This window comes from Arvicanthis niloticus, chromosome 11 (genome assembly GCF_011762505.2).
Source record: "Arvicanthis niloticus isolate mArvNil1 chromosome 11, mArvNil1.pat.X, whole genome shotgun sequence".
Lineage (NCBI taxonomy): Eukaryota > Metazoa > Chordata > Mammalia > Rodentia > Muridae > Arvicanthis > Arvicanthis niloticus.
Genome location: NC_047668.1, coordinates 16,798,680 through 16,825,617, shown reverse-complemented (window position 1 = coordinate 16,825,617; position 26,938 = coordinate 16,798,680). Strand labels below are relative to the sequence as shown.

The window sequence follows — 26,938 nt, the reverse complement described above, 5'->3', positions numbered from 1 at the left end:
GGCCAGCCTGGTCTACAGAGTGAGTTCCAGGATAGCCAGAACTACACAGAGAAACCCTGTCTTGAAAAACCAAAATAAATAAATAAATAAATAAACACTAAAAATAAATGTGAAATAAGAATGGAAAGCATTATGACACTCCTTTAAAAAGCTCTCAACCACCTCCACAAGTGTCTTACATTACCCTAGTACTTAAAATCTGTATTAAAATCCTGTAATAGGTGCTGGAGAGACAGCATGGAAGTTAAGAGCACTTGCTGTGCTTGCTAAAGACCAATCAATTCCCAGCAGTTACATAGTGGCTCACAGCCACCCAAAAGTCCAGTTCTAGGAGATCCAACTTCTGACCTCTAAGGGCACAAACATACAGTGCACATACATACATGCAGGCAAACACCAACACACACATACAAAATAAAAATTTAAATAGATAGATTACAGACAGACAGACAGACAGAGACAGAGAGAGAAAGAGGAGAAGAGAAAGAACTGGCCAGGAAACTTTCCTTCAAACTTCTGTCAACAAACTCACTCAAGCATTCTCATGCATCAGGCTGATAATATGCAACTATACATATGAGGAGAGGAATACCTAAGTGGTTAACACCCAGCTTAGCACAACTGATAAGCATATTGCCCAAAGCTGTCAACTAGGAATAACGTATACTTCCTTATCTTGTGGTTTCTGTTTACTTATTTGGTTTGGGTTGGTTTTGCTTTGTCTTTTGAGACAGGGTTTCTTTGAGTAGCCCTGACTGTCCTAGAACTAGGTCTGTAGAGCAGGCTGTCCTTGAACACACAGAGATCTGCCTGCCTCTGGGACAAAAGGTGTGCACAACCTGGCTACGATTTTTATATTTAACAGAAAACGTTCTGACCTCCTGTGTCAATTGCATCTATGAGAGCATCAGTATCTTTACTTCGAATACAGTCTATAAGCTGCCGATGGGAGCGCTCCCCAGAACTATCCAATCTCCGCAGTCCTGGGATTCTGCCTGTAGATCCAGCACTAGACTTAGGCAAAGCTTTCCGTCCTTCAAACAACAGCACCAAGAGGAGGTCAACCAGACGCATGGTATCAAGCACACATCTTTCATCACCCTGTAATGCACTTTCGATTGAATCTGGAAGCTCTGACCTCAGAAGATCCTAAAAAGAGAATGGGAGAAAATACCTAATACATTTGCCATTATACAAAAACACCTTTTCCAAAAGGTCAAAAAACCAAAAGATCAAAAAACATCCTTACGTGTGTTACTAGCGGAGAGCCTCTGCAAAGTGTTGAGAGAAGACTTACAATTGTCGACACCTGGTTACTCAATTTGGAATCTGCAGCTGTAGAGGGGGCGCCTGTGGTACTGCGACCTGGTTTGCATGCTGAAGATGGTCCTGATACAGTACCACCAGCAGCTGCCATTCGAGACAACAGCTCCTCAGTTAATCCATGCTTGGCCAGTGGAGCTGGGTCCACTCCACGACGAGTAAAGCGGTCAGCCAGTGATGCAAAACACCGCAGAGCTCCATCTGAGACCTAATGGTGTAGAACAATGTAAGTAAACTTCCCTCCAAAGAGCTAGCATCAGTCATCTCAACACAAACACCAATGAAAGGCAGGTAGAGCAAAACAATAAAGTGCATGCCCTATGGGAATTAGATGACAGCTCCATATTCTGTTAACTCCATAATCTGAGAAAGTTACATACCTGTCAAAAGGCCTGTTTCCTCATTTGTCAAACAGTTTTAAAATACTACCTATTATTCACTGTGTCTGCTTAGAGGTAGGACATATAAAGAATGTAAATAGTAAAAACTCAGAAAAATTAACTTACTGTGTACAATTTGCCAAGATAATCTATGAATGTAAGGTGAGATAATATCTAAATTTTAAAAGGCATGAAAATTCTAGTTTTGTTTTTTAACATGGTGATTTACAAAAAGCTTACAAATAATATTATATAAATACTAGGTTATTTTACTTTGGTAAGATCTAGCCTATTGTTTTCAGTAAATATTAAACTAAATTAACAAAATATGACTAAATACAAGTACAGCTATAAAAACAGCATTCCCCTAACATTTAAATTTTAAATATAGTACTTTCATAATAAAATGTTTTGTATTGTGCCTCATTCTGTAACTCTGTCTGGCCTGAGAGCTTCGGAGGTAGACTAGGCCAGCCTTGGACTCAGAGATCTGCTTGTCTTTTGAATGCTTAGAATGAAAGCTCTGCACCAGCATGCCTGCCTTATAATACATTTCACTGCCCTCCCAAAGGCTTACAGTGTAGAAATATTAGATAGGTAAATCTAACATTCTAAAGAGGGAACATTAAAAAGTCCCTTTTGAAAAAATAAATGTATACAATAACAATTTACTTACCTGATGATCTTCATGTTTTAATAAACTAGATAGAGACTCTACACAAATTTCTAAAGATGAATCCTGAGGTTCCATTTTGCCACAGAGTCTTGATACCACAGCCATTGCAGAGTGCAATGTATCTTTATGAACCAGGTGTCCACTGTCACGAATGAAGGTGAGAACACAATTCAAACCACCAGCCTCAAAGACTGCTCCAGACTCACGAGTGCATATCAGCTCCAGCACCTGCAACAGTGACACAAAATTAATAGAGGACAGCAACACTAAACTGAACCTGTCAGAATCACAGAAAACATAACAAATGCTCCAAATTCAGTAACCTCATTCAAACAGTAAAACATGTGAAATTAAATTTTATATCAACCCAATTTTTATTTAACCCAATATACAGAATGTATTATAAATGCAACCTATAATCAATAAAAAATAACTGATATAAACCAGGTAGAGTGATGCAAGTCTGTCATGCCAGCACTTGAAAGACTCAGGTAGGAGGATTAGGAACTCAAAACCATCTTTGGCTGCAAGAAAGTACAATGCTAACCTAAGCTATTTGGGGAAAAGAGAAAAGAATAAAGTAAGTCAATATACCAAACCTCACCAAGATCCAAGCTTAGAGCTCTAAATAAGTGATGTCACTGGTGACCGTTTTCCTGGTTGTTTTCAGGAGTGTTAAACACACACAAACCTGACTTCAGTGGGCTTAAGAAGTTCACCTTTTGCTACTCTTTCTAGGAGCTGTCTATGCCAGGAAGGTGGCTGAACTGGAATCAATAATCAAACAAGGGTCTTTGGCTTTTTTTTGGTTATTGGTTTTTTGGGTCTTCTTGGTTTTTGGTTTGTTTTTTGTGGTCATCTTGCATTCTTGGTTGTTGTTTTTGAAGTAGCAAACTACCAATAATAGTTTGCAATATATACCTTCTAAGGCTACAAAATATGAATTATGTAACAAAGCAGCAGCATAGCATCTTGCAAATAAAGTTTTCAGAAGAAACTTAGAGGCAGGGAGTTCTCTGTGCCTGTGAGACCAGCAGGGCTAACACAGTGAGACCCAGTTTCCAAACAGACAATTTAAAAAAAATGAAATTAATCACAACCAATCTGAGAATATAGAGCACCATAAAACATAAATGTCCTGGACTCTGTAAAAAGGACAGTGTATAAGGAAAAGAAACAAAAAGGTAATATCAAGTGTAAGACTTAACCCTGAGTATTTTTTTAGGTCAATAAAAAAACATGTTTGGAAAACAAAGTCTACCAACCGCATACTGTATATAACAGACTCACTTGATTTACATAGAATAATGACATTGTAGTTTGACAGAATATTATCATTCTTAGGATGTATGTGTTAAAATATTTATATATGAGTTGTGATGAACACAGCTAATTTTTCAAGAGTTCAGGGAGAAGGCTAGGGGGGAGAACAAGTGGAGGGAAAGAAAACTTGTTACCTGGCAAATCTGAGTGGACATAAGATGCTAACTGTGCCATCCTTTCAACTGCAGGTTAAACAGGCTAGAAACAGAACCCAACTGGTGGAGCACTCGCAGTAATGCTCAAAGTGCTAGTTCATGAACAAGAAGGGGTAGGGAGAAACTCTTAGTTGGATATAGTGGGCACACCTACATTCTCAATACCTGGAAACAGCAGGCCAAAGAATCTTTTGAGTTCAACGCCAGCCTGCCTACATAGCAAAACCTTGTCTCAAAAACCCCAAATACGGAACTGAGATGTAACTCAGTTGGTGAATTCTAGGCTAGTCTGGGCTATACAAATTTTTTGCATCTGTAAAATAGCTATGATATTAATGGTACTACTCACAGAACTACCATGATGACTTTAAAGTGCTCAGAAGATTACCTGTACTGAGTGCTAGTATTATTTGTCATGGTGAACTTTGTCACTATTTTTATATACAATTACTCTGGGTAAAAGCATGATAACTTCTCAAGAGCTAGTGACTACCAGAACTGAAATCACCGCCTGAAACCCACAGAAGCAAAGCAGGAAGCACATCTCTACCCAGGGCTGTCATCAGAGATCTCATGTCCCAACACTTAAGGAACCTTTGATACCACAGTGGTTGTCACTTCCACTGTTCTCAACCACGCTCAAAGAAAAATGATGACAGAATTTTACCTTTTCAGTAAAATGTACTTTTTATTCTATATACAATATAAGTACTACTTACCTTTACACACTGTTCAGCTAAATCTCTGCTGGTCCTGTTGTTAAGTTCAACTACCACCAAGCGATTACAAAGTGCTTTTATAGCTCCATCTACCCCTACAATCCTTCGGGTGCATTCTGCAGATACATCCAGGTAGTACGTTATGGCACGGGCTGTCACCTCTAAGACATTGTCTGGAGCACTTTCATCAAGGAAAATTTTGCAGAGAGCTGGTAGGAAAGTACGAGGTGGACATCTACAGTGAAAGAAATCGTATTGCAATTAGGATTACTTGACAAAATATTAACATTATTTTCAATATTATATGTAAACATTAGGTAGTATTTCCACATTATTTAAGTATACCCTGTTCCTTAAACCTAATAAAACCAGTGCATATAACATTTAATATATCTCTTTATTTCAAGATCAGGTATGAGTGCGTGTGCGTATGTGTATGTGTGAGTAGGTGCACATGTGCCACAGTGTGTATGCGTGCAAGAAGGTACATACATGCCACAATGCATGTCTATATGCATCCAGGCACACACATGCTACAACGTTGTCTGTCTCTGGGTGTGTGCACGTAGGTGCACATGTGCTACATTGTGTGTGTATATGCATATAGGTACAGATGCCACAGAGTGTGTGTGTGTGTGTGTGTGTGTGTGTGTGTGTGTGTGTCCTCCTGGATTTAGGTGCACACATGCTACAGCTCAGAGGTTGAAGGTCAGAAGACATTTTGTGGGAATCGGTTCTCTGCTTCCACCATGTGGGTCCAGGGGATCAAACTGAGATCACCAGGCTTGACAACAAACACCTTTTCCATTAAACCATCTCACCAGCCACAGCTCATGTTTTATATAAGCAAGCACCTCTTTGAAACCTCAACAACTGGGTTAAAACAGAAAACAACAGCTCTGTAGTCTTTCTAAGCCTATTTCCTCATTAGAAAAGAAAAGACAGTATCTAAATAACACCTACTTTACATGGTTATCATAAAGGAGAAATTGAACATTAAAGTTAACTCAGCACCTGCAGAATTTAATCCAGCAACATGGCTGCTCTGGCAAGGGATCACATCCAAAGACCTTTTAGGTTTGTGTGATCTGATTGGAATACAGACACACATTTAATTCCAGGAGACAGAGGCAAGGATATCTCTGAGTTCAAGGCCAGCCAGGTATAGAGCAAGTATCAAGTAAAGAAAAGCTAGGACTGGGCATGGTAGTGCATGACTTTCATCCCAGCATTCAGAGAGGCATGAGGATCTCTGAGTTCTAGTCAGTCAGGCTCAGTCAATGAGAAGAAGGGCAGTGCAGTGGAGTCTGGCCATTCATTCAGAGGCAGTTACTACAGAACAGTTTTACAGAGACAGGCTGCAGAAATAACAACCTAGACACTGATGAAGATAGAACAAGCTGGAGATGAGAAGGAGTCACAAGATAAGAACAGACTGTCAAAGTTAGTTTGAGGCCAGGCAGAGCAATTCAGTGAGAAGTTGAGAAAAGTCAGATTAAATCAGTCAGCTAAGAGAGGAGTTTGGGCCAAAACAGCTAAGTTGAACCAGCCAGCCAGAGTTCAGAAAGAACTAGAAAGGATGAGCTCACTTAGCAGTAACCTCAGAGACAACCTCAGAACTCCAGTTCAAATGTCCTCTTGTGGACTCGGCAGGCTTTACATACACATAGGGTACACAGGCATGCATGTAGACAAAAACTCATTTACCTAAAATAAAATAATTTTAACAAGAAAAACCAGAACCAGAATCAGTGAGGTATCAGTAAGATTCCCTATGTTACGGGGCTGGAGAGATGGCACAGCTATTAAGAGTACTTGTTCTGGCAGAGGACTGAGGCTCAGCTCCTAGCTTCCACATGGAGGCTCACAACCACTGGTAACGCCAATTCAAGGATTTGATGCCCTCTTCTGACCTCTGCCAGTACCAAGCATGCATGGACTACTTGTTTCAGGAGAAAAAAAACAAAAAGAAATAGAAATGTTTAGCATAAACTTATTGTAGTGTTAATAACTTTTGTAGGTTAATTAACTTTGTTTCTGAGATAAAAATAAACCTAAGATGCTCTACATAATATACAGTTTATTTTATGCCAACTATAATGAAAATCTACTTTGCATGCTTTGTTTTCCCTTTTGGTTTTCTGAGACAAGGTTTCACTATATAGCCCAGGCTGGCCTGGAATTAACCATGGGCTGAGATCCCAAGGTTCCAGGGCATTCTTCAGCTAGGCTTTTTGCTCATGAAATTTTAAGTGAAAGCACAAAATACCTGATGAATAATTGATTTTTTTTTAACATGGAAATGTTTTTCTTTCTATCTCCATCTCTGTTTCTGTGTCTCTGCCTCCTCCTCTTCTTCCTCTGAAACAGGGTTTCTCTGTGTAGCTCTGACTGTCCTGGAACTGTATCTGTACACTAGGCTGGCCTTGAACTCAAGAGATCCATCTCCCTCTGTCTCCCAAGTACTAGGATTAAAGGCATGCACCACTATACTGGGTACTATTATTTTTCAACACTAAGGCATTAGGAGTATATTCATATCCATGTAAAATTACTAATTTGGGAGACTGAGGAGATGGCTCAGTGGGCAAAGTGCTTACCACACAAGCATGAGGCTATGACTGTGGATCCAGTGGCATGTGTCTATAATCCCACCTAGCACTGAAGAGGAAGAGACAGGGCCAGGGGGACCCCAGAGCTCCATGGCCAGTCAGATTAGCCAATCAGGTGTCTCAAAAAAATAAGGTAGAGAATGACTGGGAAGACTCTCTATGTCAACCTGCGTGTGTACACACACATACACACACAGACACACACACACACACAGACACACACACACAGACACACACAGACACAGACACACACACACACACACACACACACACACACACACCACTAACATTTTTAAAGTTATGTTCATGGAGGCCAGAAGAGTGTTGGAGCCCCTGTAAGTAGAGTTATAGATGGTTATGAGCTGCCATGTGGCTGTTGGGAATTGAAGTAATATCCTCTGGAATAGATCCAGTGCTCCTAACCATGGAGCCATCTCATACAGACTAGCTGAAAGGACTATAGTTCTGTTAGTTTAAAATCATACAAACGTAAAGCAAGTAAGTAATGCATATTCCTCCCTGATGCACTCGGCTTGACTTCCCGATTTTAAACCACCTCTGCAGAAGATTCTTACTGGCTCATCAGTCCTTGGCTGACGGATCCTTTCTTAGGTTTCTTTCTTTATTTAATTTTACTGGGTTGCATAAAGTGGTGAGGAAATTTCTTGCCCTCGTTTTAGAAAAGCCCCTGGTTGTTGACAGATAATTAAACTTCAGCTGTATTATTAGTCGTATAATACTTGAATACTATCCACAAACAAGCAAACCCTTCAGATATCATCCCTTACTTCCTGACTACAACCACAATTCACCTTCTGTGGTCTGAACCCACTGCTAAAAATATACTTTAAAAAGTTTGCTTAATCAGGAAAACTGACCTCACTGTAAGTTTATGACATCAATGTTGAATGTCTACTGTACCTAAAACTCCCCAACTGTCTGCAATAAGTATCACCACATCATTTTTGCCCCTAGCTTGTCCATTCTAATGTTCCTTTTTTGTTGTTGTTGTTGTTTTTTGTTTCTTTGTTGTTGTTGTTTTTGTTTCTTTGTTTTTACTGCTGCTGTTTTTTCCAGACAGGGTTTCTCTGTGTAGCCCACGCTGTCCTGGAACTCACTCTATAGACCAGGCTGGCCTCGAACTGCACGGAGAAACCCTGTCTCGAAAAACAAAAACAAAACAAAACAAAGAAATTGCTGTCTCAAGAAACAAAACATTGTGACCACAATGGAATGAAAGCAATACATGAAAAAGCCTAACGCAATTTTTGAATGCTGACCTTTTCCTGGGCTACAAATATCCTCTCATGATTTGCAGTGGCAGCCTGCCACAGTAGCTACCAGGCAGCCACAATATCATGAGGGTAAACAACCCACTCCATACAGTGTATCCTGTCTATCAAAGGTAGTCAGCCCAACAAGGGATCTCTCCCTTTCTTTTGTGACAATCTGCCAGTTTACATCATATTGCAAAGTAATCTGCCACCAATAAAATGAGACAATGATCACCTAAGTCAGAAATAAAAAAACAGCCAGGCAGTGGTGGCGCACGCCTTTAATCCCAGCACTTGGGAGGCAGAGGCAGGTGGAGTTCTGAGTTTGAGGCCAGCCTGGTCTTCTACAGAGTGAGTTCCAGGATAGCCAGGGTTATACAGAGAAACCCTGGCTCGAAAAACCAAAAAAAAAAAAAGAAAGAAAGAAAGGTCATTTTGGCCATGCATACTTGCTAGCTGGTATGGGTTCAACATACCCTTTTTGCAAACAGATTGCCTTGCTGAGTGACTTTTCACGCTGACGTGCTTACTTGTATATCATCAAAAATTCACATTCCCAACAATCTCTTTGCTGAACTATGATTTCCAGTAGTTTAGATGTCTTAAATGTATTTCTATATTCAACTAACAAGAAATTTACTGGGCTCTAACACCATCTTAAGTCAAAAAGTTTCTATCTGTCACAAAAAATAAATTTAAACATTGATGGCTATCAATAGTGTAAACTTATTACAGCCTTCACATCCACAAAACTTATCAGTCAAAGACTCCGAAACAGTATCCAACAGGAGACATACTAGAATAGAGGTCAGAACATAAATAATAACACTACAAAGGTAGAATTCAACCTTTCTTTTCTTTCTTTAAAAATAATTTAATGTGGGCTGGAGAGGTGGCTCAGCACTTAAGAGCATTGACTGTTCTTCCAGAGGTCCTGAGTTCAACTCCCAGCAACCACATGGTGGCTCACAGACCATCTGTAATGGGATCCGATGCCCTCTTCTGGTGTGTGTCTGAAGACAGCAACAGTATACTTACATGTATTAAATGAATAAATACATCTTTTAACAATAATATAATAATATAATGTAGTATGTGTATATATCTCATAAGGCTGGATTTACACATAGTATTGAGTCACTCAGTGGGGGAAATGGGAACTGAGCTAGAATGCCTGTTCCTTGCAAGAGCAGTACACATTCCTAACCACTGAACCATCCCATCCTCCCCTTTCTCTTCTCTCTCACACTCTGGCCTCTGCTTGTAGCTTAGATCTGAATGTCCCCCAGAGGTTCATGTGTTCAAAGCAGACTGCAGAGCTGTGTCAGTAATAAGCAGTCTTTGGGAGGGAGCTAAGGCCTGGTGGAGAAAGCTGGGTCATCCACGGCAGGCAACGGCAGGATAGAAGGGCTCCAGTCCTCTCCTTTCCGCTTCCAGGCTGTCACACAGTGAATGGCTCTGCTCTAGTCCAGGAACCCTGCCAAACACCCTAAAGCAGTAAAGCCAAATGAATACATACTGAAACACTTAAAACCATGAACTGAAAGGAATCTTTCCTTTTAAGTAGTTCTTAAAAATTTTGTCATAGCTTTAGAGAGCTAACATACCATAGCAAAGCCACATACCAAAACTGTGTAGCAGAAGCACACAACAGAACTGAGAAGAAAAGGGAAATGTGGGGCGATTCCTTGGGGCTCCTAATGTGGCCCCAGAGCTGGCTTCAGCACATGCTTCAAAATCCCTGGGACCTCAGAACAAGGCTCCTGTGATCCAAAGAGCCTGAGAAAAACCATGTTATCAGGTGTTCTTGTTCCCTCCCACACCCGTTTTCTCACCACTTCACCCTGAGGGCAGTCCAAGTATAAGAACAGTCAATACCAGCCAAGATAGCGAAATGGAGAGTGGGACAAAACATGGCTAAAAACTCAGACCAATTAAAAGAGCTCCCGGGAGCTGAAGGGTTAAAAGATGGTGGAAGAGAGGAAAGAACTAACAAAGGAACCCTGGGAGGCTAGACAGATGTCAAGAACACTTGAAGCTCAAGGGTCAATTCCTATGTTCAATTCCCAGCAGCCACATGGCAATTCAAAACCATCTGTAACTCCGGTTTCCAGCGAGGATCTGGTACTCTCTTCTGGGCTCCCTGGGTGTCAGGAACATACATGGTGCACAGGTGTACATGCACATATAAAATAAAAATACTAAAATGGGAATGTGAGATAGCTCAGCAGGTGAATGCCAAGCCTAATGATCTGAGCTCAATCCCGAGGGCCCCAACATAAAAGAAACACACACACACACACAAACACACACACACACACAAATTTTAAAAAGTGAGCCAGGCAGTGGCACATGTCTTTGATCCCACACAACGTCCAGAAGGCAGAGGCCAGGAGGATCCCTTGAGTTCAAGGTCAGCCTGGTGTACAGAGTTCCAGGACAGCCAGGGCTACACAAAGAAACCCTGTCTCAAAAAACAAAACAAAAATTGTTTTTTAAAGTAGTTTAAAGAAACTCAATTAATAGTGAAGATATTCAGACACAATGAATTTATTCTTTTATGGGCTGTGCTTTTGTTAGTTGCCTGGAATATCTGCCTACTAACCCAACAGCAGAAAGTTCTCTTACATGTTCTTTTTTGTTTTGTTTTAAGATTTATTTATCTTATATATATGAGTACACTGTAGCTATCTTCAAACACACTAGAAGAGGGCATCAGATCCCATTACAGATGGTTATGAGCCACCATGTGGTTGCTGGGAATTGTACTCAGGACCTCTGGAAGAGCAGTCAGTGCTCTTAACTACTGAGCCATCTCTCCAGCCCATCTTACATGTTCTTTTAGTCTTATTGCTTTTGTGTTATACATTTATGTCTATAATTTTATATTTATTTTTATACATTGTATGATGCAAATTTTATTTATTTTTGTTTATTTGTTTGTTTTTTGAGACAGGATTTCTTTGTGTAGCCCTGTCCCAGAACCAGGTTGGCCTCGAACTCACAGAGATCTTCTACCTCTTGAGTGCTGTGATTAAATGCATACACTCCCACTGCCCAGCATAATGTCTCAGTTCCGTGGAACAGCCTTAGTGGAACAGCTCAGTGATGGAGTGCTGAATGCGTGCAAGGCCCTGGGTTTCATTCTCGGTACCAGGAGACGGGGGAATTATTCTTTTCCCGCTCAGCTGTCTTTGGTTCATTGTCAGAATAAGTTCTCCAGAACTAATGCACTGGCAGCACCCTGTAATCCCAGCAATCAGAGGTAGAGAGAGGAGGATCGGGAATTCAAAGTTATCCTTAGCTATAGCAAGTTCCAGGCTATCCAGTGGTACATAAACACTCTGTTCCAGAAAATACAAAATAAGACTATTTTCCTAAACAGTTACTCATACATGCATGTGTCTGGCTCTGAACTACTTTCTGTTCCACTATCTACTTGTCTGTCTTATCACCATCAACATCACTCCTTGGCTGCTGCAGCTCTATACTAAGTGGGGAAGCAGTTCTCCCACTCTCGCTTTCTTGTTTTGGTTTGTTTTTTTGGAGACAGGGTCTAACTATGAGCGCAAGCTGACCTTGAATTCAAGATCTTCCTATCTTAGCCTCCCAGTGTTGGGATTGTAGGTACAGCTTTTCATGCCCAATTCTTCTGTCCACCTATTGGCTAGACAGTTTGTGTTTTTATGTTTGGTTGGTTAGTATTGTTTGAAACAGGGTTTCCTATATAGTTCAGGATGTCCTCACACCATGAATCTAGCCAAGGATAACCTTGAGTCCTCCAAATACTAGGATTATAGGAATATGCCACCATGCCTGGCTGTGAGTCCACTCTATGTTCCAAATACTAATCCCCTTTAAGATTTATAATTGGCAAAGAATTTCTCCCATTCTCTAGGCTGTGGTGACCAATTCCTTTGCTTTACAGTGATTTACTTTTATACAATTCCATTTCTTGAAATTATTTCCTGAGTTTTTAAAGTTTTTTTCAGAAAGTCCTTGCCTATGCCTATACCTTTAAGTGTTTACCAACAATTACAAGTATGTTCACCCTGCGACCTGATGCAGCTGGTAGTTATGAATGTGGCTCAATGCATTTATAGATCACAAAGTCACTACAACGTCAAACAGATGAATGCCATTGGTATTAGCTTCAGAATTTCAGGCCTTCTGATTGATAATCCATTTGAAGTGACTTTTGTTCAAAGTAAGGAAGATGGATGTACTTTCACTCTTCGACATGTTGAAAATCAATTTACCAGCATCATTTATTAAAGAGAACATCTTTTTTCCAATGTAAGTTTTTGACAACTGGGTCACAAATTAGTAGGCTGTTTGGATAGTTCATCTTGGTTATCAACTTAACAGGCCCTAGAACCAACTAAGGCACACACTGCTGTGCATACCGGTTAGGGGACTTTCTTCATCAGTGTATGCAAAGTAAGAAGAGTTACCTTTCATGTTAGTGCCACTTTTTGACAGCAACTAGATAAAAAGAAGTCAAAAAGAAGAGAAAGGTTCTGCTTTCTGCCTGAAGGTTGCCTTTCCTGGTGCTGGCAATTCATCTCATCTACCTGTCTCTACTACTGCCTTTTTTTTTTTTTTTTTTTTTTTTTTTTTTTTTTTTTTTTTGCTAACATCAGCTTCTCTGACCCACTAACAAACTGAAGAGCAGTGCTTTCACAGGAATCTGGCTTCGGACCAGACTGAGACTGCTGAAGAAACTAAGTAGGTCCTGGTTCTCTCCCTGTCTGCTGTGAAGATAAGCCTTGTTGTAATACCCAGACTACAATAAGTCAGTCTAATAAAGGCCTCTTATCTGTTCCTATTAGACTGGAACTGTGGAGCTTTACTTCTGGGTCCTCTGGTCTCTATAGTCTACACATCTGTTTTCGTAAAAAGACCATGCTGTGTTTGTCGTCATGGCTCTGAAGTACAATTTAAACTCGGGTGCTATACATCTGCAGCCTTGCTCCTTCTGTGTAGGAATACTTTAGCTCTTAGCTCTTTTTCTCTATGAAGAACTAATGGCTCTGAATACTGACTCCACCTATAGGTCACTTCCAGTACTGCAGCCATTTTCACAATAGCCCTCTGCCCGTCCACAGCATGGTGGTTGGTGCTCTTCAGCTCCTAGCATCTTTCCCATGTCATCAGTACTTTACCTTGTAAATTCACAAGTCTTCTACCTCTTTGCTTTATTACTAGGCTTTTGTTTTTTCTTTTGAAACCATTGTTAAGGGAACTTCCTACCTGATTTCTTTGGAGATATTTTTAGCAGTCTATGAGCTACTTCCTTTATTAAAAGTAAATAACAAAAAACAGGGATACAGGCTACAAAGATGGCTCAGGTATTAAAGGCTATACTTACAACCAAAACAGAGAAAGAGGAAGAGGAGGAGGAACAGGAAGAGGAGGAAGAGGAGGAGAAGAAGGAGGAGGCAGAGGCGGCAGCAGCTGAAGCATTATTCCTCCCTTGGTTGGTATCCCTCCCACTTTCCAGAGTTCCTTCTGATTTTTCCTTAATAAGCTTAAAATAATTTAAGCCCTTTGACTGAGCCAGGCCTGGTGAGACACACCTTCAAAGCTCACGAGGCGGAGTCAGGCAGATCTCTGTGAGTTTGAGGCCAGCCTGGTCTATACAGAAAGTTCCAGGATAGCCATGGCTACACAGAGAGACCTTGTCTCAAAAAAAACAAAAACAAACAAACAAACAAACAAACAAAAAACAATGAAACCCATTATTATATTTGAACGAAAACACTAAAAATACAATTATATAAATGCAAAAACTTTTAAAATTTTAACTGAAAAATAATAAATTTGGCTTCTTCCCCCCCCCCCCTTTGGTTTTTCAACACAGTGTTTCTCTGTGTAGTTCTGGCTGTCCTGGAACTCACTCTGTAGACCAGGCTGGCCTCGAACTCAGAAATCCACCTGCCTCTGCCTCCCAAGTGCTGGGATTAAAGGCGTGCGCCACCACTGCCCGGCTGAATTTGGTTTCTTCACTATCCTTTAGTGTGGGTATTTAGAGACAAGGTCCACAGTGTATGCAGGCTGGCCTCAACAAGCTATATAGTTGAGGAATAGTATTGAAGGGAACAAAATAACTTCACTCCCTGTTGGGTAAGTGAGGAGAGCCAGAGGCAGGCGGAGCTCTGAGTTCGAGGCCAGCCTGGTCCACAGAGTGAGTTCCAGGACAGCCAGGGCTACACAGAGAAACCCTGTCTCAGAAAAAAAAAAAAAAAAAAGAATGTCTACAATTCAATCAGCACTTGCATTTAAATATTTATGTGCCAAGGGAGGGGGTAAGGGGCAATAATCCAGTGAAAAATTCATAGTAAGTATATTAAACAGTAGTCACACACATGAGACTACAGAAGTAGTCTTTAGATTGACCTACTAACTTTAAAAAGAAGAAAGATTCTCTAAAGGCCAATGATAGTATTTTAAGTCTATAACTCTGGTTAGCTTAGGGAGGGCTCAGCAGTCAGGAAGCCAGCCACTAGTCACTACATGAGTATAATCATTTCCCAGACCAATCCTAGATATAAACAGTCCTGTAACTCCTACCTCAGAGAGAAAATACAGGCCAGACTAAATGGGTTCACCATCTCACCACTGAACCTAGTCTGTTTACCTTTTTCTATAACTATCTTTAACCAGTACATCTGAGATTTGCCACCCAATAGCTTTTTTGTTTGTTGTTTGTTTGTTTGTTTGTTTGTTTTTGAGCCAGACGTGCTGCATAGTCCTGGCTGGCCTCAAACTCTTGGTGATCCTTTTGCCTTGGCCTCTCAAATACTGGGATTACAGGTATGTGGAATTTTCTGGCAAACTGTCTTTGCATTACTTAGAAGCATATTAGGAACACAGACCTGCAGGCCTAGAGAGATGGTTCAGTGGCTGAAAGCCCTTGATGCTTCTAGAGAAGCCAGGCTTAATTCCTAGCACCCATGTGGGGACTCATAAGTGTCTGTAAATTCAGTTCCAGGGAATCCAATGTTCTCTCTGGCCACTAAGAACACTATACATACACACACACACACACACACACACACACACACACACACACACACACTCGGTACACAGATCTACATGCAGGCAAAACACTCACATATATAAAATAAAAGTAAAAAAAAAAAGGAATACTGACAACTTAATCAGAATACTTGATTTAGCAAGAGCCCCAGGTGACTCTCACTGTGAACATTAGAAGTTAAAGCTCAGGGCTGGCTCAGTGTACAGCTCTTACCTAGGACAAGGCCCTAGGTCTGACCCCAGAACTGAAACCAGCAGTACTGCCTAGACAAAGGGCAATTCACACTATGGATTATTTATCCTCTGACCTACCTCCTTTCCTTACAACTCAAAGAAGCTTTCCATAAGTTCTATCTCCACATCTTCATTTCCCAGTGACTCCTCAGTCCATTCAAATCTGCCCTCATGACCAGTACACTTGAGAACGATGCTGAAATACAAAGGACACCTTTCAATCGTCACTCTTGACCTCACCAGGGCTCCATGAAACTGCACTTTGTTTTCCTGAATCACTGTTTCTGTGCAAACAAGTGCACTGATGATGAAGGAGCAAGGCGGGATAAAACTGCTAAAACTGGTGGCACAGGCATGCACACCACTGTGAATTCAGCCTGACCTACAGAGTGAGCTCCAGGCTAGCCAGGGCTACACAGTGAGAACCTGTCTTTAAAACAAACAACCAAACAAACAAGCAACTGCCAGTGCTTTACCCTGATGAAGACAGTTAATATTAGTAACTGTATCCTTCACTGTAGGAACTAACATAGAAATGAAGGCCAATCTCAAAAAACAACTCTGATGAAGCAACAAAATTATTAACTTTACTAAATCTGAACCCTTCAGATATAAATCCTTTTAATATTCTACAAAGAAAATCTGAAATAAGCACAAAGCACTTCCACATAAGCGAAGAAAAATAGCTTGTCAGCGAAAGTGCCTGCTCAGCTGCCCAAGAGCCGAACCAGTGGCTGTGTTCTTGCGGTAAAATTTTTACTCAAAGAACAAAGTATACAGGCTCAGTATCTGGCAAATAGTTTGTAAGATGGTTAAGCAAGCAAAGAAACTTGCCCCCAAGCCTAATAACCCGAGTTCAATTCCCAATAACTCATGTAATAAAAGAATAGACTCCAAAAATTGTAAAACAACAAGACTCACTATGGCAAACACACATACACACACACACACAGAGGCATGCACACATGCACGCACATACGCACGCACACACAATCAATCAATAAAATATAATAAAAATATCTGGTAAATATTTTTTCAAAAATTAATGAAGCGTACTTTTTACTGCAAGTAAAACAATTAATACAGGGCTTATTACCAACTATAAAAACATTCAAGCTTTCAAGTGAAAATTACAGAATATATTTGCCTCAAAAAGCTGACAGCATCCTAATAAAAATGCTTTTGATATAAATAACAAATGTATGCTTTTTACACTGTTAGATTGAAATATGTCAACATTTAAAATATCTGTATAACCCAGCGAAAAGTATTTTCTACATGACCAATGGAAGATTTTATAAAATTAAAAATAAGGGAGTCATTCTCGTAACATATAAGCCACGTCACACAGGTCTGATGGTTCAAGCCTGCAATCCTGCTTTGGGAGGCTAAAGTAGAAGGATCACCAAGTTCAAAGCCTGCTTGGGCTAGAGTAAATTCATGGCCAGCCTAACCAGTAAGTGTAAGACTGTCTTCACATACCATGTTTGTTAAAAGGGGCTGGAAAGCTGGAGCCATAGCTCAGTTGGTAGGCCTCCTGCCTGGAATGCACAAAACCCTAAGTCCAATCTTCAGCTCCACAGAAGCCACACATGGTTTACACCGATGATTCCAGCTATAATCAGATGAATCTGGGGAATTTAGAAATGTACTTACAGTTTATAATAACCCCTGGCAACTCTCCAGCATGAGATTCCCACACTTATATATGTCTCACTCTTTTTTTTTCCTGAGACAGGGTTTCATTGTGTAGTCATGGCTGTCTTGGACCTCAATCTATATACCAGGCTAGCCTTGAACTCACAGAGATCTACCTGCCTCTGCTTCCCAAGTGATGGGATTAAAGGTGTGTGCCACTTCCACTATGATGCATATCTCATTCTTTTCTAGACCATCCATGCTTAAAATTTGTTAAAATGTCTTTTAAGGGCTAGAGAAATGACTCAATGTTTAAGAACATTTGCTTCTCTTGTAGAGGACCAGAGTTTGGTTCCTCTGTCACATCAGACAGCTTTCAACTGTCTGTAACTCCTGCTCTAGGGGCTCTAACACCTCTGTCCTCTGAGAGCACCCGCACTTATACCCCCATACCCACACTCAGACACACATATCTGTAAATTTTAAAATGGCCTGAGAATCTGAGTTTGATTCCTGAGTCCTATGTGGTAGAACAGAACCAACTCCAGAAAACTATTCTGATATGTCCATTTGCAACACAGATACATACATGCACACACACACAAACATACACACACACACACGAACACACAAAATAAAATTTTTCTTAACTAAAAAAGAAAAAAAACACAAAAAAAACAAAAGCTGGGCATGTGTCATGGTTTGTATTCCCAGGACTGTTAAGGTAGAGATGTGGTAAGCCAGCTTAGTCTGGCAGGCCTCCTGTTCCACTGGGAGAACTTGTCTCAACACAGAATGCGTGGGGCAGAAGAGATGGTTCATTTGGTAAAGGAGCCTGCCTCCCCCCACCCCACGACCTGAGGTTAATCCCCAGAACCCACATAAAGCCAGAAGACAAACAGCTCCGTAAAACTGTCCTCTGACCGGTAAATTCAGGCCATGGCAGGTGCAGGTACAGCCCCTGCCATACACACTTACTCCCAATAATAAAGCTTACATTAAAAATCTGGATGGCCCCTAAGGGCCTCCATAAGTACCCACACATGCACACATGTCTTTTTAACAAACTGTAACTCTCTTTGAGAAGTCTATTTCCAAGCTCTAGGTGTATCTTCACAAATGCCTTCTTTCTGCTAACCCTCATGCTCAAAATTGCTATTCTAAAAGTCTTTAGGCCAGGTATGGTAGCACACACCTTTCTCCCAGTACTCACGAGGCAGAGCAGACAGACCTCTTTCTTGAGTTTGAGGCTAGCCTGGAATGTAGTGAGTTCCAGGCAGGACTACATAGTAAGACCCTGTCACCAAAAAAAAAAAAAAAAAAAAAAAGAGGGTGTCCTTAGCTGTGCCTCACAGCATTGGGGATATGGAACCTGAAGAAACCACCTCCTGTAGCCAGGCAGGAACCTCAGTGGAGTATAGAGACACGAACCCACAAAACATTCGGCCCAAAATTTATCCTGTCTACAAGAAATGCAGGAACGGAGGATAGGGCAGAGACTGAAGGAATGGCCAACCAATAACTGGCCAAACTTGAGACCCACCCCATGGGCAAGCACCAATCTACGCCACTATTAATGACACTCTGCTTCGCTTGCAGACAGGAGCATGCTGTCCTCTGACAGGCTCCACCCAGCATCTGACTCAGACAGATATAGTCACTCACAGCCAAACAGTGGATGGAGCTTGGAAACACTTATGGAAGAATAGGGGGAAGGATTGAAGGCTCTGAAGGGGATAGGAATGCCACAGCAGGACAACAGAGTCAACTAACCTGGACCTTTGGGACTCTCAGAGACTGAACCACCAACCAAAGAACATACACTGGCTGGACCTAAGCAATTGGGGGTGGGGAGGTGGGGCTATTTCAAAAATTGTTGCCTATATGTCAGATATGTTCTTCTAGCTGGGCTGCCTCATCTAGTCTCAGTAGGAAAGAATGTGCCTAGTCTCACAGAGACTTCATATGGGGGGGGGGGTCAGAGAAGAAGGTGGGGATGGGAGGAAGGATTGTGGGAGGGAGTGATGGGGGGGCAGAGAATGGGATATAAAATAAATAAGTAAAAAAATTTTTTTTCTTTTTTTTAAAGATTTATTTTTAAAGATTTATTTATTATATAAGTACACTGTTGCCACCAGTTGTCACCAGAAGAGATACATGACAGATGACATGTCAGATCCCATGACAGATGGTTGTGAACCACCATGTGGTTGCTGAAAATTAAACTCAGGACCTCTGGAAGAGCAGTTAGTACTCTTAACCGCTGAGCCATCTCTCCAACCCCCTTTTATTCTTTTTCTTTTGTAACTTAAAAAAAAAAAAAAAAAAAAAAAGCTTTTTATAGCAAGCTAGCTGAATAGACTTACATGATAGAACAACCCCTTGCAAACCATCCTCTGACCATGACCAGCATGTATGCCCATACACTCAAACACATGCATTCATTCATACATACATACATACATACATATGTACATACATATCCACACACACAAAAAATAACACATAGTAATAAAATGTAATATAATAAAAAATTAGAAAAACAGTGGGTCTGGAGAGATGGCTTATCGGTTAAGAGCACCTTCTATTCTTCCAGAGGACCCCGGTTCAATCCCTAGCACCCACATGACAGCTCACAACTGTCTGTAACTCTAGCTTCAGGGGATCTGACATTTCACACTGGCATACATGCATTGGCAAAATACTAATGCACATAAAATAAAAATAAATAAGTCATTTTTAAAAAATTAGAAAAAGCACCCCAACTCTGCTTCACTAAATAAACAAAACTGAAAATAAGATAGCCTTCTTATATGTTAACCATAGCTTGTAAAAATAGAGTTAAAATAAAAATAAACAAATAACGCATTTGAGAGAAGAACAGAAGTAAGGCAGTAATTAACATCTTTATAAATCTCTGAAGTGTGCCTAATGGGAGAGACCTTACTCTCCTATTTGCTTCTGTATGCGGTCTGCTGCATTATGGGATGTCTCATACTTACGTACATTTATTTACTTCTGTGTGCGATATGTATGCTATTGTGGAAATCAAAGGATAAATTGCAGGAGTCAGTCTCCTCTTGCAGTGAGTTAGTCTGCTCTTGCAGTGAGTTCCAGGGGTCAAATCACGGCCTCTATCCTTTAGCAGAGAGCCTTTCACAGTGCTAGAGACTGAACGCTAAGCCTGGCACGTGCAAGTGTTCAGGTTGACTGAGTTCAACCCCTAGCCTATGGCTTGTTTTTTTGAGACAAGGTCTTGCCTTGGCCTGAGTGTTAGGTTACAGGTATGTTCTATCATACCTGATTTAAGTAATCATTTTAAAAGACAAATTTAAGAACTGGGCAGGTGAACTTGATCCCAGAAGCACAGAAAGAAAAAATATAAAAGACGATCATAACCTTCATTGGCAGCATTCCAATGCCCTCCAGGTACTCCCATATAAAATCCAACACCTGTGCATCATACACACAGACTCAGCAGTCCAGTCCTACTCCATGAGGCCAAGTGCCCCTGCCCCTGCCCCTGCCCCTGCCCCTGCCCCTGCCCCTCCCCCTCCTGGGCTGGATTCCACTTCTTCCCAAAAGTCTTGTCCTCCTATAATCTCAATTGCCCTCAATCAAGTCCCTTCCTTTTTTGTTTGTCTTTTGAAACAGGGTTTCAGTCTGTTCCCCGGGCTGCTTACAAGATCATAATAATCCTCCTGCCTCAGCCTCCCAAACACTGGAATTATAGATGTGAGCCAGCAAACCCAGTGAAATCCTTTTCTCAAAGACCACTCAGGATCTAATGACTCCTATTACATGTGTGAGGCTAATGGTGATTACAAATGAACTCAACTTATTTTACTTTCCTGCCTTGGTAAATTCAGGCATTACTAAGAAGCACCGCATCACAAAAAGCATGTCCTTTCACTCCAAAAGGACAGTCAAAACAAGACCATAAAAATTCAGGAACAATTCAAAGGGGGAAATCATTTAACTATCATGCAAAAAGCACCTGATAGCATTTCACAGGAATAAATCTCACTTGGTTTTCATAAAAACCCAACAAGAATTAGGAATCAGGCTTAAAGTATGACTACTGAGAGCAGGAAAGGCAGGATTCTGAACTCAGCTCTAGCCCATCTCAAAGGCCGAGGTTTGCCATGCACTCTGTGCCCTAACTAAACAAAGACACACTTTCAATACAAACAAATAAGGAAAATGTATCAAACACATGAACATATAATTTATTAGACATAACCTAAACTATTAACCTTATAAAATCCAACTAGAAGATTTCCTCTGGTATATTCACATACATACATCTTGATTTCATTTGCCCTATTTGTTGACTTTAAAAAATTTTAAAAGCTGGATTTGGGGGATTCCTGCCTGAAATTCCAGCACTGAGGAAGCTGAGGCAGAAGGAGAGACAGATGCGATGCACAAACTGGAATCCCAGCACTCAGGCAGTTCCCCTTGAGCTGGGAGGCAGCCTGCATTACAGCATGAGCTCTAGGCCACACTGGACTACAGAGTGATACCCCGGCTCAAAAAACAAACAAAAGATAGCAATGCCAGCAGGTGGAGGCAAGAGAATCCAAGGCCATCTTGGCTAGATAGCAAATTTTAGGCCAGCCCAGGTTACATGAGAACCTGTCTCAAAACAAGAAAGACTCTCACATTAGTTTCAGGAAATAAAAGTACCAAAATGTAATTCAAAATCAGGCATTATATCACTTCTTCACTTGAAACAGTTTTTCACATACATTCTCTCCATTAATCCCCACAAGAAATCCACTGAAATAAGCTAACAGTCATTTTACAAACTAAGGCTTAAGGAACAAACTAAGGTTCTCTCAGAAGCTAAGCAGACAAGCAGACTAGGTTCAAGAAGCTGAACCTAGGGGCTAAAGAGATGGCTCAGTGGTTAAAAGCATCTGCTGCTCTTGCAGAGGACCCAAGTTTGATTCCCAGCATGCACATGGTTCCTCACACCCACATGCAGCTCTCCAGTTGCAGGGGACCTGGCATCCACTTCAAGTCACATGTCCATACATACAAGCAAAACATTCATACACATATAATAAAAATAAATTTTAATAAAAACAACTTGAACCTAGGACCATAATACCATAACCAAAACCAACAAGATAACTTTGTGTGTGTTGGGGGGTGGGGGGGGGGGGTGTGCAAGATAAGGTTTCTCTGTGTACCTTGGCTGATCTAGAACTCACTCTGTAGACCAGGCTGACCTTGAACTCAGAGATCTACCTGCCCCTGCCTCTGCCTCCCAAGTGCTGGGATTAAAGACATGTGCTACCACAGCCTAACAAGATAACTTCTTGTGGGAAAAATAAAAAGCTATGGAGTGATAACAAACAAGCCGAGACTTAAAGAGGAAACAGCCAGCGGTAAAGTCTAATTACCTAAGAACAATCTCCAGAGCAGAGTGAGAGGACAGAACTAGGTCCTGTAAGTTAGCCTTCGCTGTCCACACACACTGAGTAAAGGCAAACACACATACACTCATACATCACAACATATCATACATCAATTTTAGAAAAATTTTTAAATAAAATTAAAAGATGGAGAAGCAAAGGTTAGTAAGAGGGGGAGTTAGAAAAGGTCACAAAATGTAAACAGACGTCTGCTTTGAATACACAGCTGCCATGTTACATGAAGCAGGATAACCAGTCTAACTGACAACATCCCGGGCTGCAGAGATGGCTCAGTGAGTAAGAGCTCTTGGAGAGCACCCAGATTCAGTTTTCAACAGCACCTGACAGCTCACAGTTGACTTAACTCCCGTTCCAGGAGACCTGATGCCCTCTTCTGGCCTCCAAGGGCACCGGCACACACACGGTGCACGTGGCAGACAAAACTCTCATTTAAATAAAGTAAAATAAAAATAAATACATCTTTAAAAGTTTTTAAAAATCCCTAATCCTTTACATAGTACATCATATCTGAAATCATTTTAATTTCTTTTTCTTTTAAATTTCATTACATGAAATATGAAAAAGGAATGGAAGGGAAAGTAGAGAATGTAACAAAGCTGTTTTGTTTAGTTGTAAAATTTTCCATAAGAATCAATTGTTAAAATTTCCTTTTAAGAAGTTCTTTATGTATATTCATATACATAAAATAAATAATTCGTCAAAAAAAAAAAAAGAAATCTGATCAAAAGGAATTAAGCAAACCACTGAGATGTGGATGCTTGTTCATAAGAACTTTTATCAATCTGTGTATATGAAGATGTGAGAAGTTAGAGAACCACTTGTCAGAGCTGTTCTCACCTTCTCCAACACAGGCTCCCAGCGCGGAACCCAGGGCCTCCATAGGTACCTTTCCTTTGATTTGATTTGTTTTGTTTTGTTTTGCTTTGTTTTGTTTGAGACTAGGTCTCATCTGGCTCAGCGTGGCCGAGACCATACTGTGTGGCCAAGAACGACCTTTAACTACTGCTCCTTCCATCTCCTCATCCCAAATGCTGAGATTAAAGGCATGAGCCATAGCCAGCTAAAATAATACTGTTTTAACAAAAATACAAAATATTACTTAAAAATCAAGAAAAAAACCATGTAGATTTAGCAAGTAATATAGTCTATTTCCACCTCAAAGGCATTAATTACACCAAGCTTTAAGCCAATATCTCAAGTATTTTTTAATTACCTTTAAATAGCATTAAAGCAGATATAAAAGGTTTTAATGACGTATTGGAATTCGCAACTATAAATATAAATGAACTCAGAAGAATAAAGTTTATTCCTTTACTGAATCAAATTCACACAAGAGGAAAGCACGGCTGAAGTGACCGAGCCAGCTGAGACTTTCCTTTTATCTTTCTATGCAGTCTCTAGTATCACCTCTGAATACAACTGTTTAAAACTCTCCAAATGTGGGTGGTAAGATGGCTCAAGGGGTAAAGGTACTTACCATGAAGTCTGATGACCTGAGTTCAAGAGCTGCCCTGACTTCCACACGCACACCATGACACATACGTGCACACACACACATGACTTCAAAGCTTCTGACTTCAAAAAGTATAATTAATTAATATATATATATTTATCATCCAAAATGAAATGTTATAAACAGGAAAGTTATTTTAACAAAAGCAATGACATGTGAAAACCAAAAAAACAGACAGTTCTAATTTTATTCTCCAAGTCAAATAATATAGAAACAGATTTAAAGAAGATAAACATTTATAATCTTTTTAATTTATGAGATGGTTCATAACTGACTCAACCAAGCTATGGGTATTAGTCTAATCCATACTCACGGAACAAATATGTATTTACATAATCATGATTATCATTACTAGGGTTCCATTATCCACAGACAACTGCAGAAATGTCTAAAGGGATATGTTAAAGTTCCCTAGCAAAGTTTTCACACAAACTGAAGTCAGCAAATGGCTGGAAACAGATGTCAGCACAGTGGCCCTAGAGGAAGGTGATGGAGGAATGCACTTACGTTTCAAAACACCGATCCACATTGTCAGACATCAAAAGCAGCATGCATAGCTGTTCCAGGGCTATTAGCTGCATGTCCCTTTCATCTCCCTGTCCCATCTGCAGCCATTCCAGCAGCGTATCAGGATCCACATCTGCCATGGTCTTTAAAATGCCCCTTTGCCTGAATTGAAAAATGGAAAAGGGTTTTTCAAACATTTGCTGTGCATAGACTTTTTTCTTGTACATCTGCCAGAAACAAGTTTCTGTAAGGTCCTCAAGATAAACACACACACAGATACACGTGTGTGTGTGTGTGTTTGTGTATGTGTGTATATATATACACATAGCTATTCTCTGATTTCCATATTGCACTGTGACATGCACACGCATACATATGCACTCACACAAAATAAACAAATAAACATGATTTTTTTTAAAAAAACTTCCAAACTGCAAAGTGTTACTTCAGAAAGTATACTATATATGCAGCAGTTTTGGACTTCCCTCTACTTCTTGGGTTTAATGCACATACAATAAACACAAAACAGTTTAACACAGGAATATACGCTGATTAGGTTGCTAGTTAACTAGAAACCAGAGCTGTCTTGGTCAAACACTATGAAACAAGTTTTGGATCCCAATACTGTTATCACCAATGTCTATGCCAAAAGGCAAAGAACATCTACAAAAAAGTTCTTTTACCAGTGAACTTCTCCCTGCAACCTCCCCCCCAAGCCCCGCTAAAAATCGGGGCTTCAGATACGGGTCAGATCCAGCAGTTTTAAAGACCACACTTTCCGATTCAATTCCCCTTCGAACTGAATTTCTCTTCTCACAAATTTTGAATTCTCAAACTTATTCCTAAATTATGTCCAAATACAAACAGTAATTAGATAAGAAATCTGCCTATTCGGGGAAATACTGATAAGAACTTCTGGCAATCTTGGCAAATGTTCTTAAAACTTTTTTTTTTTTTTTTTTTTTTTTTTTGTTTTTGATGCTAAAGTAAATGCAACTAACAGGTTACCCATCCCCCCTCCCCCCCCACACACACACACACATACACACACTCAATGACATTCTTTCTCGGTTCCCACAGGATGGAGCACTTAGTTTTTATTTTAAAAAAAAAAATCGAGAAGTAGTCTAGGCAGGCAAGTCATTACAAAAGCTTCTAGGTGCCTGACCAAAGGACAGCTCTGGGTCCCACGCAATCCACCTGCCGGTGTGGGAACCTAGAGGCGGGTCACAGTGGGCACCCATCGGCCGCGCCCGGCGGGGCTGCCCCATCGTCCTTGGCCTGACCAAGGCCGGAGCCGCGACACTGACACCCAACCTGGCGAAGTTAGCTACCAGCCTCTGGGAGGAGGAGGGCGAAGTTCTAGAGAAGCAGCAAGCCTGCGAGCTCGAGAGGAAGCCGCCGAGCGGCCGGGGTGCGGGTCTCCCGGAACTCGGAGGCCCAGCGGGACATCCCCGGTCCCCGCCGGGCGGCTGAGCCTTACCAAGGACAAGGGGAGCGGAGCCGGAGCTCCGGAGCCAGCAGGCCAAGCCCCGTAGGGCCCAGGGAGGGGAACAAAGGGCCCGAGACGCAGAGGCGACGACGGACGACCGACCTACCGCGCCGGGGTCCAGCTCCGCGCCCGCCGCCGGACTCGGCGGCCCGGATCCTCGCGCAGGCCCAGCCTGCCGACGGCGCCCAGCGCCCCCGCCTACCCTTACCGCAGGCTCTTACCCTGGCTCGCCGTACCAAACAGCTCCGGTCCAGCTCCAAGCAGGCCGCGGGCAGAGCCTGGCCCGGCCGCGGCCCTCGAGTTCCTAGGAAACCGCAGGCCGCGCAGGTCGAGCCAGGCAGGCGGCACAGGAAAAGCCGTGTCTCGTCCCTCCCCTTCCTCCGCGGGGACCCGGTGACAAGGAAGCGAGAGGTTCCCCCGAGCGGCGGCAGGCAGCACGGGTCCCGACCCCAGCACGCGGCTCTTCAGACCCTGCGGTTCAAAGCCAGGTCCGCGCGGAGCTGCCGGCGGCAGCGGGGAGAGGCCGCGTCCATCGCCAGCCGGGCGGGGGCAGGAGAAGGGTCGGCCGAGCGCCGGGCGGGGAGGCTGGTGAAGGCCGCGCCGGCGG

General features: G+C 41.6%; 1 protein-coding gene across 8 annotated transcripts in view; it reads right to left on the bottom strand.

Moving 5' to 3' along the window:
- Hectd1 (HECT domain E3 ubiquitin protein ligase 1) overlaps positions 1 to 26,697 on the bottom strand; it is a 95,089-nt gene extending 68,392 nt beyond the window's left edge. For all 8 annotated transcript variants that reach the window (XM_034514353.2, XM_034514356.2, XM_034514354.2 and 5 more), the window contains exons 1-6: positions 26,553 to 26,697; positions 24,840 to 25,001; positions 4,577 to 4,811; positions 2,380 to 2,607; positions 1,250 to 1,531; positions 879 to 1,149 (exon numbers count right to left, since the gene is read on the bottom strand). In XM_034514353.2, coding sequence (XP_034370244.1) covers positions 879 to 1,149; positions 1,250 to 1,531; positions 2,380 to 2,607; positions 4,577 to 4,811; positions 24,840 to 24,979 — 1,156 coding nt within the window. In that variant the 5' untranslated portion in view covers positions 24,980 to 25,001; positions 26,553 to 26,697. The remainder of the gene's footprint in view (positions 1 to 878; positions 1,150 to 1,249; positions 1,532 to 2,379; positions 2,608 to 4,576; positions 4,812 to 24,839; positions 25,002 to 26,552) is intronic.
- Between the last annotated feature and the right edge of the window lie 241 nt (positions 26,698 to 26,938).